Source organism: Lissotriton vulgaris, chromosome 7 (genome assembly GCF_964263255.1).
Source record: "Lissotriton vulgaris chromosome 7, aLisVul1.2, whole genome shotgun sequence".
Lineage (NCBI taxonomy): Eukaryota > Metazoa > Chordata > Amphibia > Caudata > Salamandridae > Lissotriton > Lissotriton vulgaris.
Genome location: NC_141695.1, coordinates 1,388,366,740 through 1,388,381,498, shown reverse-complemented (window position 1 = coordinate 1,388,381,498; position 14,759 = coordinate 1,388,366,740). Strand labels below are relative to the sequence as shown.

The 14,759-nt window shown below is 43.6% G+C and overlaps 1 protein-coding gene across 1 annotated transcript in view; it reads left to right on the top strand.

Moving 5' to 3' along the window:
* Positions 1-12,863, top strand: part of TLCD3B (TLC domain containing 3B) — a 153,519-nt gene extending 140,656 nt beyond the window's left edge. Inside the window, exon 5 of the mRNA XM_086932121.1 lies at positions 794-12,863. Coding sequence (XP_086788247.1) covers positions 794-1,156 — 363 coding nt within the window. The 3' untranslated portion in view covers positions 1,157-12,863. The remainder of the gene's footprint in view (positions 1-793) is intronic.
* Positions 12,864-14,759: the final 1,896 nt, after the last annotated feature.

Genomic DNA, 14,759 nt, shown 5'->3' with positions numbered 1-14,759 from the left:
TGTGTGGCGTATTTAAATGTACTCAGGAAGCACCCTATAAAGACAAAGTGTATACATACGGAAAATAGACATGATAGATTTATTTACTTATTTTTTACATATAGTTCATAATTCATTTGATATTATAAAAATTCAATTGTACATATAGGATTCAATTAGTCATTCCAAAAAATTAATTTCAACAGTCAGCATAGATATATACTAATCCATATGATAGACGAAGCGTTGATTCAGGCAGTGCGGCTATGGGTAGTTCAGGGAGTACTGTTGAGAAAACTCAGCTCCTAGGGAAGGGGTGAAATACTGCCCTTGCAGTAATACCTGGTAGGAGTGCTGCTACAGCAATGATTCCTTAGGAAAGACAGAGACACGTGCTGCTCTTACAACGACACCAGCTGGTCAGGGCAGGGAGTGATTCTAAAGTAACACAGAAGGGAGAGTGAGGCAATGCTGTGGTCTGGGGACAAGCAATCCGTCAAGGAATGTTGCTGAGACAGTCAATCCCTCGGGGAGGCAGATGCATGTGTTGGCCAGTGGTACACCTGCTGACCATGACTGTAAGTACTTTTCAAGTGAAGCTTCCCACGGGGATGGAGAGAACCAGTACTGCTCTTACATTGACACCTACTGGCTTGGACTGGTAGCGCTTATTAAATAACAAAGCCTTAAGAGTGGAAGAAACAAGTTTTGTTTTCACAGTGGCCTCTGCTGGCCATGGTTTGTAGCTTATGTATGACTCTGAAATCGAAGCCATAATTCTTCTTTTCTCTTATGTCCCATTTCTCGCCCACAGTACAAGAAGCAGCACACGATGCTCCATAAAGTGAATGGCTTCCTGATGCTCAGCACATTCTTCGCCTGCCGCATCCTCCTCTTCCCATACATGTACTGGGCCTACGGGCAGCGAGTGGGCCTGTCCCTGCACCAGGTACCCTTATCTATCCCCATGGAGTACAACCTTGGATCTGCAATTCTCATGGCCCCACAGGTCTACTGGTTCTTCCTCATTTGCCGTGGTGCTTACAGGCTCTTCATGCACCCCAAGCCAGCCAAGCGGGAGCCAACCCTCAAGAACGGGCACACCGCCGACAGCACGGCTACCACCACGGCCAACGACAGCATGCCCGGCAGCATAGACCCCAGACCAATTGACTGAGAGTACAGGGAGCAAAGGAACACTATGCCTTTCTCGGCCCTGCTCTCGCCACATCCCCTGCAACTACTACTTTCTTTCCCCTTCCCCTTCACAGCTATGGAATTCCTCTTTCCAATACTGAACTCAAAGGGACAGACTCGTCTGACCACAGAGAGAAACCTGCACGTTGAAATCTACATTTAAAAGGAGGGGGTCGATACTTTTTCCCCGGTTCTTCAGACAGAATGGCGTTTTATCTCAGCACCCAAACCCTTTGCTTTCTTTCCTTTATTTATTTATTTATTTATGTATGTATTTATTTATTTATTTAGTTGTGATTCATAGGTCAATGAAAAGTGGTCTTGGGAAACCAAACAGAGGAGTTTGTACCAGGGAGAGCTGCGCCCATCACCTCCCTCCTGTTCAGGAGAATGTACTTTATGGGATTGCACACCACAAAATCTCAGAAAGATAATGAACAGGAAACAGCAGAGAACTGAGGTTGGCAGAGCGCAAGTTGTTTACTTGAAGAGCCCAACTAAGCTGAGCTTTTGGAGAGGGGTGGAGATTGTGATGGAAGATTCTCCACTATATTGCCCCCCTTATGTTTTTTTTTAGATTGCTGCAATGTTGATTTGTATTAACACCAGTCAGCGAGTGTTTAACCCCTGCACCAGAGATCTTCCAACTGTGTACAGGGCCTGAATTGATCTCGGGGGAGGGGGGAGGGGGAGGGGTGATAGGTTGCAGCCAAGAGAAGTATCATGGTGAAAACAGGGCTATGTTTTTGTGGGAGAAAACAGATGGTCAGTGATCCACTCTGTAATGGGTCATCGGTAACACCTTTTGTCACTCATGTCTTGGTTGGAAATTGGTGTCGAAGGGGATGGTGCTCCAGATAATCCTCAGAGTGCCTCCTTACCCCATTTTGATAAAGCCTTCTTTGTAGAAGACCAGGCTTTCCATAGCATATTGGCAATCATCTATTTGATTGCATTTTTAAAATGAACAACTGAACATAACTGCAATGTTTGACTTGTTAAATATATTTAGAGGTACCAATTTCAAGAAAAATTGAGGAAAAAAAGATTTTCATTCTGGGAGCCCAGATTAAATGTTTTTACTTGGAAGCTGCAGCATTAAAAAGTTTGAAGACAGTTACACTGCCCTGAAACTGCTAGGTGGTGTTGGGTAAAGGGCAATATTGGACTGGTGCTAGATCTGCTTTGCGTGCTTATGACCAGAAATAAGGGGTATTTCAGCCCCCTAAGTAAACTCCAGCATTTGTCAGCAACTCATTATTATACGCCCTGACATTCCATTAACAACTCTGTTGCATGAGCTGAAGCTTGCAGACCTCTATATTCACTTGAAGCTCTACCATTTCTTTTTGCACCTCCTCTGCTTTTACTGGGGCAGCCCACACCTTCCACAAACTCCTCATCTGCTTTGGTTGGGGGCTATTTCCCTTTTAATACCACTGCTCCCCTGATTGTGGGTTCACATACCTTACGATTCCCCTAACAGCTCCTCTGCAGTGGCTGAATCCTGTCATTCGCTTAACACTTGCTCTGGTCGGCTAGAAGGAGTTTTGTGGTGGGACAGTGGAGAAGAGGGAAACCTTAATCTATGCTTCTACCCAATCTCAAATGCAGGAACCTATATATCTCTTCTATTCATGTTAAACCTAATGCGCCCTCACTCACCCAAATTCAGGGTACCGGCCAGTGACAATCTTTACTTTCCCGACTACAAATGTATGAACAAATAGGAGTATGTCTTACTCTGATTTAAAGTAGGGGCAAGTTTGAGCCTTTTCTCCTCTAGTTACAGCTGTAAGTGTAACCAAGCCAACAGTGACACTTAATCAAGGCTACCGAAGCAGAAGTAATTGAAAGCATGGATTATTTTATTCCACGGTGTCAAAAGATAGGAAAATCTCAGCAGGGAAGACAAACCATACATATGGGACTGAAAAGATGTAGGCGGTTTGGATGAAGTAGGGTACTAAGCAAGTGAGAAGCAACGAGAAAGAACAGTCACAAAGGTACACGGTTAGCAGGGGTCACAGGAAGATACTAGTATATTGATGGAAAGGAACGAGAGACCAGGGTGTCAGAATCTGAAGAAGCCAAACAACCAAGAAGCTTGCAACTGTAGACGTTGTGGAATGGACAGTGAGGGACCATGGACACTGAAATGAAAACGACATCGTCTTATGTCCTTCACTGATAGTGGATTGAATTATGAAAACAGCCCAGATCATTAAAAATGAAGAAATGCCAAATGAGTTCCCATGCTGTAAACTCTGTGGCATTTCAATCTTAGAGAAGAAGCAATGGTTTCCCAAATGAAGAAGAGGGTCAAGTGAAGACTGAGCTGACACACTCTGGGCATTCCACCAACTCAAATAACATACACATTCTGAGAACAAGATGCAACATATCAGGCAAGCAATGTAATACTGAAACCATGGAGAGGCGTCGAATGCAGCCAGGGCGCGAGTGGCAGCTGCAGTAAGGGCAGGTTATAATGAAAAGGAAATGTTTACAGACTGCACGGCGAGGCACTGTAAGGAGCTGTTTGACAACAGATGCGAGTTAGCCCATGGGAAAGACTCAGGGGCTCGGTTACTGCCAGTTCAACCCAGATATGGACTGAGAAACGGGCACAGCTAGCGCATGAAATGAACAGTGCCCAAGTGGCACAGGAAGCAGGTGTTGTCCAGTGAGTACAGCAAAAATGCACTGACTTGCTGGCACCTGAAGGGGTGCAAATGGCAGATCCTTTTTTTGATACACAATGTCAAAACATCAACATCACCATAACACACTTCTACGCCCACCACCCGTAGTCGATCACCAATTCTTATGTCATGCATGACAGGCTGAGACAATAGTAATCCTACCACTTCCCCCAAATCCGAGCACGTTTCTGGAGATGTCCCCTCACTTTATAGGTGGGTTCTTCAAGTTTCGCAGATCAGTCTATTTCCCTCCGCTCGTGTAGACGGGTCCGCCGCCCTCCATCTCCGGGCAGTGCCCATTTGGGGATCAGAGTAGCCATCCGTATCAATTCCTATCACCGCTGGTGTCCACCAGGTCATCGATAAACTCTACAAATGGCAGTTCTTGACTAGCACTGATGGGCAAGAACACGTAGTATCCAGTGAGCACAAACAGTAACGGGACAAATGAGGGTGTTTGCACTTGGCAGCAGTGGTGGGTGAGCCCACAAATTCACGGGGAGAGCCGAGCCAGAGCCAACCCAAGGCTCTAAGAGCCCGTGCATGAGCCAAGCCCTTAAAGAAGATAAATACTCTTCAAATTTTAAAGAAGGGTATTTCTTTAACATGCAGAAGCGTTTCAACTACATCAGATTATATCACTGCGTTGAGAGGCATTTACTAAAAGTGATAGTTTTTGAATATGAACTTAACCAGACCGCCCTGCCACGAGGCCAACGACATTAGTGAATTAAGAGGCAAGTCAGCTGTCATGTACACCTTATATGTATGTGGCCTAGACTCTCATGGAACAGCATTATAGTCCATTTAAATCAGACACAAGAGATGTTTATATAGCACACATCAGGGACTCCCATATTTCAAATTACTGTCAAATGCATTCGTGGGGAAAAAAGAATCATTGTAAAAATAAAAATAAAAGTGCTCAGGATCAAACTCGATCAATTTGGACAAGCGAACAAACCAGGAAAAATCTCAAAATGTCTAATTTTATAATGCGCCATTCAGCTAAAAGATTTGTACCCCTTCCCCTCAAATGTTTTACATCAAAGGTTAATACCTGTTCTTTAATTCTTGCTGCATTAGATTGGAGCATGGGAGACAGGTAGAAGCCACATGAAAACTCGCCCGGTTTTGGAATCGGAGGTCCAAAGGACCTCGAGCTGAGCCAGGCACCTGGCTCGAGCTTTTAGAGGGACTCACACCCTGCCTTCAGAAACAGAGTGAATATAGCACACAGAAACGAAGCAGAGCCTCGCAGGCACTGCACACAGGGCAGTGCAGAGATCGCACAAGAAATGAGCAGTACCTAGAATCTAATGTAACAAGTCCCAGCAGTCGCACGAGACAGGGGGGAAAGGCAATGTGTAGCGAACAGGAGAAAAAAAGCACAAACAAGCAGTGATCACCTGCAAAAGGAAACATGCAGAAATATTCAGCCCAGGAGCTCAAAGGATCTTTAGCTGAAGGAAGTCTAAGGGACCAGCAAACTACCAGAGAAGATAGAAAGGACAAATGAGGACCAGAGAAGCTGGTCTACGGAGACCAGATGTGGCCAAAAGAAAACCGGTCCATTAGTAATATTATAGCAATTTATAAAAAAAAATTAAAAACACTTGTGATCAGGCGCTTCGTCGGTGGCTATAGAGGCGCCCCTAGAGGCTGTCCAAGGGAGCACAAGCGCCTCTGAGACACAGATACTGTGATACCAATATCTGTTCCAATTTCACCCACCAAAAACCTTCGATTCGTTAAAACAGACATGCCACCCATCTGACAGTACAGCTCCACCAAATCGAACCAGACTCCGGTCTCCCTAGGAATCATTACCTAAAATGGCACTTCCTTTCATTCAATGGTCTCATAAACACTCAAGACAGCCTCAAGACTGGTTGCAGCGCTGAGTTCACATAACGAGCACTTATTTCCATGACAACCAAAGTAGAGGTCAATGAAAGTGTTTTTACTTACAAAACTACGGAACGAGGAGCAAACAGGAAGCATTCTCCCTGATTACACATTCATTAACCGGAAGGCGTCTTTACTAGGATGAGTACAAAGCATGGGTCAATGGAAGCCCTTAGTTTTCTGATGTTTATAGGTGCAGCACCTAACAATAAACCATTCAATTGGGGTATTGCCATTGAACACAACAAGAAACCCTCACCCCTGCCTCCCAATTTCAGATTCCGGAACCTTTTGGTGTGCATCAATCACATATCCAGCAGTTTGGCGTCAATTCCACATCACAGAGTGAGTCTGAGTCTGCATTCCGCTGACTGTTAACTTTTGTGCAGGTCTTCCTATCTCTTGTGGGACGCTAAGTGAGTGCGCTCTCTTTGTGTTGTTGGGTTAGTGGGAATCCCAAGAATTGTGTGAATTGTTTATAATGTGGTCTGGGTGGAAAAAATGAGGTGTCACGTGTGAGGCTCGGAGGCTTGCCCCTATAGTGTTGCCGCTAACTTGTAGTTGCCCTTAAACATGAAATTGTGTAGACTGGTGTAAGGCACATAGAGTTGTGTTTGCTGACATGTACCACCTTCTTGTCTGAAATAAGTGCAGTGGTTGATGTGTAGGAACAGCCTGAACGTTACGGGAACCTGGAAATCAAGGTGGCTGCGGAGCATCCTGTTTTTTGTCAGGAATGAGTCCCAGAGGATTGGAGAATGAATTAACGCTAGTGCAAGACCTTTGGAAAGGAAGGGTGGTAGGAGGGACCCTGGCAGGATCAGAACATCCTTTGACAGAAGGTGCCAGGTTTGAGTTGAAGGGTGATCACTCCAGTTCCGCTCTTGGCCCTGTGGAGGATGCAGAAAGCCTTGAATAGGAAGCCTCTTGCCACAGGCAGCCATCGAAAAGTTTGAAATACCGTGGTGATGTGGTCACATATGCTTTGGTGTAGACTGTTGTATGCCAGAATATTGTTGGTAAAAATATCATCCAGCATTAATATTGTGTCCCAAATATTATTCACAAAAATAGTCGCATCGGGTGTAGATTTTCTGTTATTTACTCCATTGGGGTACTACTATAATTGATATTTAAGAGATAATATTTTTGCAAGGCAATATTCTGACAATATCCTGGTACCATTCCAAGTAGGCATTGTTTGGTGGACACAACTGGATTCACTAGTGTGTTCTAAATAGTTAGAGAGGGGAGGGTTGTATCACAATATAGAGGTTGAAATATCGATCTGTATTGTGACCATGTTATGGACTCCCAAAAGCTCATGCTACATTTACCTTGACAATATTATTATGGCCACAATAACTCTGCAGGTTGACATTTCTACAGCAATATTGTTATATATATACCAGAGAAGAGTGGCCCCAATATAGACCTTCTTACCATCATTTTGGGGCAGCAGGACAAAGGCACTGATGGCGCGTGCCATGTGAGGGGAGCTCTAGAAATGGGAATGCACGGCCTAGAGTTTGCCTGCTGTAGGAGGTGTTTCTGGTCACCTTGTTTACCTGCGTTGCAAAGGCAAAGTTGGAGTCCTTGATCACGCACAAGTTTCTAAGGTCTGTTGAGGTGGGTGCAGTGCTTAATGTGTAAAAACAAAAAATGAGTGCCAGGGCCCTCGTCTGGAGACCACTGCAGCTTACACAAACCACTGCCCCTGCCAGCGCTGCTAATGACAGCACCAACTCAAGTAAGCACCAGCACACTCCTACAACTGTGAGAATTCAGATCATTACATGCCCCCAAAGCTATAAGAATGATTGGGAGACAGGTATTAATCCTTTTAATGCATATCAAATTCATAAACCAATTTTGTTGTGCTTATCTCTAGATAGAAAAAACATCACCATCATGCGGCAAACACTCATAAGTGCCGGTGTTGAGAATTAAGTGCCGGTGCCAAGTACCAGAAACCACCGGCTCAAATTCAGCACTGGGTGGGTGATGGCGGATTCGGTTACTGAGGACAGAAGGTTGTAAGGGTATTCTTTAACTAGGTTACTTGTGTGAGGCTCTTAGTTTTTGGTGAGTCACGCTTGAGGTGATTGCATAGCATTTTGTGTCCAAGTACAGTAAGGCATTGGCTTAGAGCACAGTTGTCCTGCACTGATGGTTTTTCCACCTTCATCGTAATCTGGTTGTCATCAGTATATTCGTGGTAGGCAAGATTGAAGGTTTGATGAGGTCTGGGAGTGGGCTGTCATATTGTATTGAAGAGGTGAGGAGCAACGGTGGAAGATTTTGGAAACACTGGTGACAAAAGCAACACAAGTAAAAGAAGAAATCAGATAACATGGGATCTTTAATCCAGTTAGGATGAGATCCAGTCAAAATAGAGATTTCTCTCAGCCTCTCTCATAGGGGGCTGTACCATGTCAAAGGCAGAGAAAGAGGTCCAGGGGCACTAGGGTGGCAACTCTGTATTGACAATAGTCACAAAGTGATCCCAGGTGGCGACTGAGGTGGATTGTCATGAGGGTAGGAACTTCTGTGACTCTCCCACCAGTCGTGACTCCTAGGTGTTTGTATTTCTTTTTAGGATGAGGCCAGTGATTCAACCCATTTCCGCTTTGGATTCCCTCTGTGCACTGCACTCCTACATTGCGAGGCATGCACACACTCAGATAGCCTTTGTCCTGGCTACCACCTGCTACTTACCATTTAAATATTGAGTTGTGGTGGTGAGCCTACCATAGGGCTAAAGCCATGGAGCATTGGGGTTGAGATTATAATATTGGATCCTAGCTTGTGACCCCATCCCACAGTCCAGATGTGGTTTGCATTGCTGGCCCCACCCTCTATTTATCGCGTCAGAAACTCCAATATACCAGCACCTGGTACCCCACCACAAAACCAACACACCACATCCAGCCATGGCATATGAGGCTCGAGCCGCTGAGGCTCCACCCCCAGCCTCAAGTCGCTGAGGTCCCACCACCAGCCACTGCACCACAAGGCATGCAGCAGTGAGGGCCCACCATAAGGAACCGCACCAGAAGCTTTAAGATGATGACGTACCTTAATCAGACACTAAAACACCACCAGACATCACACCATGGCTCACAAGACCTTAAAACCAGTCATTGTACTAGAGGCCTCGAGGCTTGAACCTCTTGTCAACCTACTAGAATGCCTGCCCCGCCAGCAGATCTCCTACCCCGATATACTTCCTCCACTACCCAGGCATAGACTTGGTGCCCGATGTAGGTAAATCTTTTTTACCACTTCATAAATACCGATTCATACCGAATCGGTATTTAAGAAGTGGTAAAAAAAGAAAAGGGCAGATGTAGGTAATTTTATTTTAAAAATTACCGAATCGGAAGGAATCGGTATTTACCGATTCGGTAAATACCGAATCGGTAATGCCCATTGATTCCTGTGGGCATTGAAGCCCATAGGAATCAATGGGCATTACCGAATCGGTATTTACCGATTCGGTAATTACCGATTTCTGCAAGGGTGCAGGGGGTGTCACTTTGACACCCTCTAGCACCCCCAATACTGGCTTGTGTGCCATGTGGCACACAGACATGCCCTAAGGGCATGTCTGTCTGTCACATGGCACAGGTGTGCATGCACACATGTGCATGCACACCTGGATTCGGTATTTTAACACCCAATTGGATTGGGTGTTAAAATACCGAATCTGAAAGGCCTGTGGGACTCAGAAGAGTCCCACCTACATCTGGAAGATACCGAATCGGTAAAAATACCGATTCGGTATTTTACAGATTCTGTAAAATTACCGATTCGGTAAATATACCGAATAGGTAAATACTGGCCCCCTACATCTCAAAGTGCCAAATACCGGTCGGAAACGGCCGATTTTGGCCGTGTCCGACCGGTATTTGCCACCTACATCGGGCCCTTGGTTTTTAATCAAGAGAAGAAGAAAACAGACCAGGTGACAGTGAAGAAGAGTGAATAGGAGTGTAAGAAGAGGAGATGGAGAAAGACAGAAAAGGCAGAATAGGCAGAATAGAAGACAGAATAAGTGATAATGAGGAGAAGGTGAAAGTAAATATGAAAACAGGACAACATATAGAAAAAGAATGGAAAGAAGAGTGTGCAAGAAAGAGGGGGTACAATAACGGGTAGTGAAAAATGAAGCAAGGTGAAAGAGAAGAGAAAAAAGTCACAGAGTGTCTGAGAAGGGTCGGAATGAAAGTTGCAGGCACCTCAAGAATAGTGAAAAGATGGAAATGGTGGTAGGGGGTGTTTTAGTGGTACAGGCTTCAACTAATGTTTGTGCATTCAGCCTCATCAACTCTGAGGCAGTAGCCTACTTAAGATGGTAAAATAGAAAAAAAGATACGGAAAGCTATTAAAAGTGAGAGATGCAGAAAACAGTCAACTTGGAGTGATGCACTATACATAGAAGTTTAGGGTTAGTGCGTTGTACCTGAGACAGGTTTGCTGCATTACTGAAACTAATGCAATAATTAATAATATCCAGAGTAAAGTATGAATTCTGAAAATCCATGAAGCAGCACCAGGTATTAGCGATAGACATGCACTCTTTGACCCCTAATGGCATCACATCTTCTACTCCTTGTCATACTATCATCCCATCGGTAGCCTGATTGATTTCCATGCTCATTTCGGAAACTGAATCTGGAAAAAATGTGGAGCTCATTTATGAAAAGTGTTGCATCGCTACGTGAAAACAACAGTGATGCAACACTTTTCAGTGCGCTCTCCTTGCAACACTATGTATCCGCCGTAGTTATTGTATGGTGCTCCATGTCGCAAGGATTTACAGATATGTCAGCATTCCTGAAGTATCTGTTGGCGCAAAAGTGACGCATTGCTGGGGTGTGTCTGAAAACAGACGCAACTCCAACAATGTGTCCTTTCACATGGGGCAAGCCCCCTGTGAAATTTGAAAGGGCCTGCGTCAGACTTATGCCTGCTGTGAGGCAGTCATATGGATTTGAAGTAGTGGCGTCCTAGAAGTGTTGCAGTTAAAAGTCATAGATCACTGCAACACTTCTACGAGCCTTTTTTGCAGGGGAATGCCCACCCTGCATACATTATACCTGACACAAGTGTAATGTAGTGCAGGGGTTTACAAAAGGACGCATCTGCTTAGATGCATCACATTGTATATTACAGTGTGGCGCATATTTTACACACAAAAAGTGATGCACTGGCAGTGCAAGGAGCTCATAAAGAAACCCCTGTGATCGTAAATCTTCCACTGGCCACACATAGGCACAAACGTTTCAAAACTGTATATCTTTTTAGACCCTTATTTCATGCAGCCTCCTTGAAAATTACAGCAACGCACCAACCAGTACTGAATAGGTTTTTTTAACTGGTTTTTAACCACTAAGGGAAATGCACTTTGAATTCTGTGTTTTCACCTGTATACCAGTGCTATCATCATACTCTCAAAATCCACCCTATTTAAAAAAAAAAACCCACTACATAAACCAGTAATAAACCAAACAAATATTCCCCTTAGTCCTCTAAAACAACTCATACCTGGGTTTGATGAGGAAACATGTCTGGGAACTGGCCCTAGAAATAAAAGGCTATTACTATTAAAAAAAACTTTAAACATTTGACATTTCATTTCATATGCCAATACAATAAGTTGTAGAATCCTTTTTAAAATGTCTTTTATGTCCAAATAGCCACAAAAAATAATCTGCATTTCAGTTTGCCTGCCAGGATGTGTTAACATTTTAAGGTAATTTATGATTTAATATGTGCAGGAATTTATTTATTTGACTTCTTCATAATCATAAAAGTCCGACGAAAAAAATATTTTTATTGGCTGGGCAAAGATGTAGAGTGGTGATGCAAAAAGAACAGTAGGGAATAGACAAGGGGAGGTGGCTAACTACAAAAAAGTTGTAAGAAGTGTAGGGCATGGGTTTTAGATTAATAGTACATGGAAGTGTGGGAAAAGAGGAGTCTGGAGAATAAATACATAAATACGATAGGCAGAACACTTGGAGTGGTTTCGAGGTCAAATATATTGTGCAGTAGACATGGGAAACGCTGAAGAGAAGGAGGGATGTACATCCGGAAAGAGATTACCATGTACAGAACATAGAGACCAGCCAGTATTCCAAATGAAATGTGAAGTGGGAGGGAGCCACCAGAGACCACGTAGGATTTTCAGACAATAGCAGAGGGTAAAAAGAAGCCTACATATAATATCTAGGAATTAAGTAAAAGCAGGTAACTATGTGAAAAGTATAAATCTGGAGACGCAGCAAAATAAAAAGTTGGAGGCCAAAAATAATGTGTACGGTAAAAGCTTATGATCGAAAAGGCTGTATGTGACATCAAGGGATGGGGGAAATCATAGAGGGAGATCTGGAGTACATATCTCTTTTATAACTGAGTCATCCTTCCAAATCTCGAGAATCCCTTTAAATATCCTTAGTGTTCTTCCCAAATCTCTCCAACGTTCCTATAAAATGTAGAATTTCCACCAAATCCCCAAATGTACTTACGTTCCACTAAAAACGTCTCCAGTTCTTCCAAAATCTCACTTCAGTCCCACCGTCCTTTGTGTAATCTTGAAGCCCATCACCTTTCCACCTTGGCCTCCCTGATGTTCATTGAAATATTCTCAGCGGTAGTTTCTGTATCTCCTCAGGCCAGGCTTGTTTGCAGATGAGCAAGACACACTGAAATAGATGTTTGGATTTCCAAGATCTAGCTGGAAGTTCACTTGCAGCCCAGAGAACCTTCTCCATGGACTTAACAACCCATTTCCAATTTTATGTAGAAGCAATGCATTTTCAGATTTTTTTGTGTTTACATTTTGGCAGATTTTTCAATTTCTTTCTGTTTCCTTTCTTCATCACTTGTGTACTTCAAGTTCGAGACTGATAACCCTGTTAAACTGGTAGACAAAGGTGGGTTTTCTTTCATTTCCATACCCTTTTTTATTTTCAAGGACTGTAAATATTTTGAATATACGCCGAGCATCACTAATAGTGTATTGACTGCATTTATAATTGTATCTAAATATTAAAAAATATGACACTAGTTTCTGTGTGAGTTGATCTCTTTCCACTCTGACACATTCAGGAATGTACATGCCGCAGCCGCCAATACTGTGATTCTGTCATGGGTGCGCTTTCACCTGGCAGGAGAAAGAGGGGGTGATTACACTGGTATTTAATATTGTGCCATTTTGTGTGAATAATTATGGATCTGACATACTTTTAAATTAAACAGACTAATGGTCATGTACCTTTTCCTTCCAAAATTCATAGCACCCAGAATAGCTATATAAGGAGTTATTCCACAGCTAGGTCTATTTTCATTTGGGTTACAAATGTTCACATGCTCCAAGTTCACAGCTACGGCATCTCCATCTTAACAGAGGAGTGAGTTGAGGGCAAAGAGAGAAAGAATATGCTCCTTAATGCTTAATCTGCAGATTCCATGCATTAGATATCTCAGACCTCACCACCTACCATAAACGTGAAGCTCTGTTTATGAAGAAACATAGTTCACCCCCACATCTTAATACGTCTCAAACATCCTTCTTCTCACAAGCTGCAGCATCCATTCTACGGACCGTGCACTTAAAAAAGGAAGAGGCCTCGATGTTATCCTCCAGTCCTCCTGGTCCTAGATTAGAGGCAGGGATGTGACACTCAACTCCATGAAGCCTCTGGCATGCCACTTCACACTTTCAACAACTCAGACTGCCACCTTCCATCTCATCTACTGGCTTCTTAGGAAGAACAAGAAATTCTCAGATCTCCATGCCACCTCATCCATCCAATACACCCACACCACACTCTTAGGTGGCTGCATCCTTCCAGACAGCGCAAGTTCAATACAAGAGACACCCTCCTCAGCCTCATAGATACTCTCAATGTGGTACAGCGCAAAACCTACCCAACACACTCAAAAGGCCACATACTTCTCTATGTCCTCAAACATCGCCATCAATCCAATGCAGTTCCCCATACTCCTGAACTCGACTGGCCACCTCGTCATCCCTATCTCTCTGCTTAGCATCCTACCAACAAACCAAGTCAACCCAAAAGAGAACGTAAAAACTTTAGGTCCTTCAAAGTGTTCTCTGTCACCACAATAATCATTCTTCACAGCCATGTGCTCCCAGATTTCGTTAACATACTCAACTCCATCAAAGCAACTTCCTCCGAACATGTTGTCTTAGCCTCGTCCTGCATCAAATATATCTCTCCGGAAAAGCACTCTAACCCTAACTCACCATTGTCAATCTCTCTCCAATCCAAAGGTTATTTTCAGAAGCTCTCAAGACAGGCTAGATCCTCCCCCTATTAAAGAAAGACCCTGATGACCTTGCCAACAATGAGCTCGTCTCTCAACTACTCTTCATTAGCAAGATCATTGAAAAAGCAGTTTATGCTCAACCTCAAGATCACATAAATGCTAACCATTTTGTTCATTTATTTGTAATATTTATAGAGCACCCATGTACCTCCAAAGAGATACCCCTCATGCTAGACAGAGTTCTGACCTAAGAAAAAAGGACACAATCAGGAAGAGGCACGACATCAAAGAAAAGCAGCTTCTAAAGAGGGAACAACAAAGTTTTCTTCAGAAATTTTATTATACAGAAGCTAGGCACAGTTTAAGAGGGAGGACATTCCACTGGGTGGCCGCCAAATGGGTGAACTAGCGTCCACCTATGAGAACCCTACTAATATGTCTCCCCATAATGATAGCTTGATTGGCTGACCTAAATGCTCCAGAAGGCTTCTAGAAGGAGATTCTATTTCGTACAGCCATAGCCCCAGCACAATAGACTGCCCGAGCATATGGCAGAACAGTTTGAAAATGTCTCTCTTGTGCACGGAACACCAGTGAAGATAAATCATATTAGCCAATATGGAGGTGTGTGAAAGGGCAATGAACACCATAGCGGGTATGATGTATGCA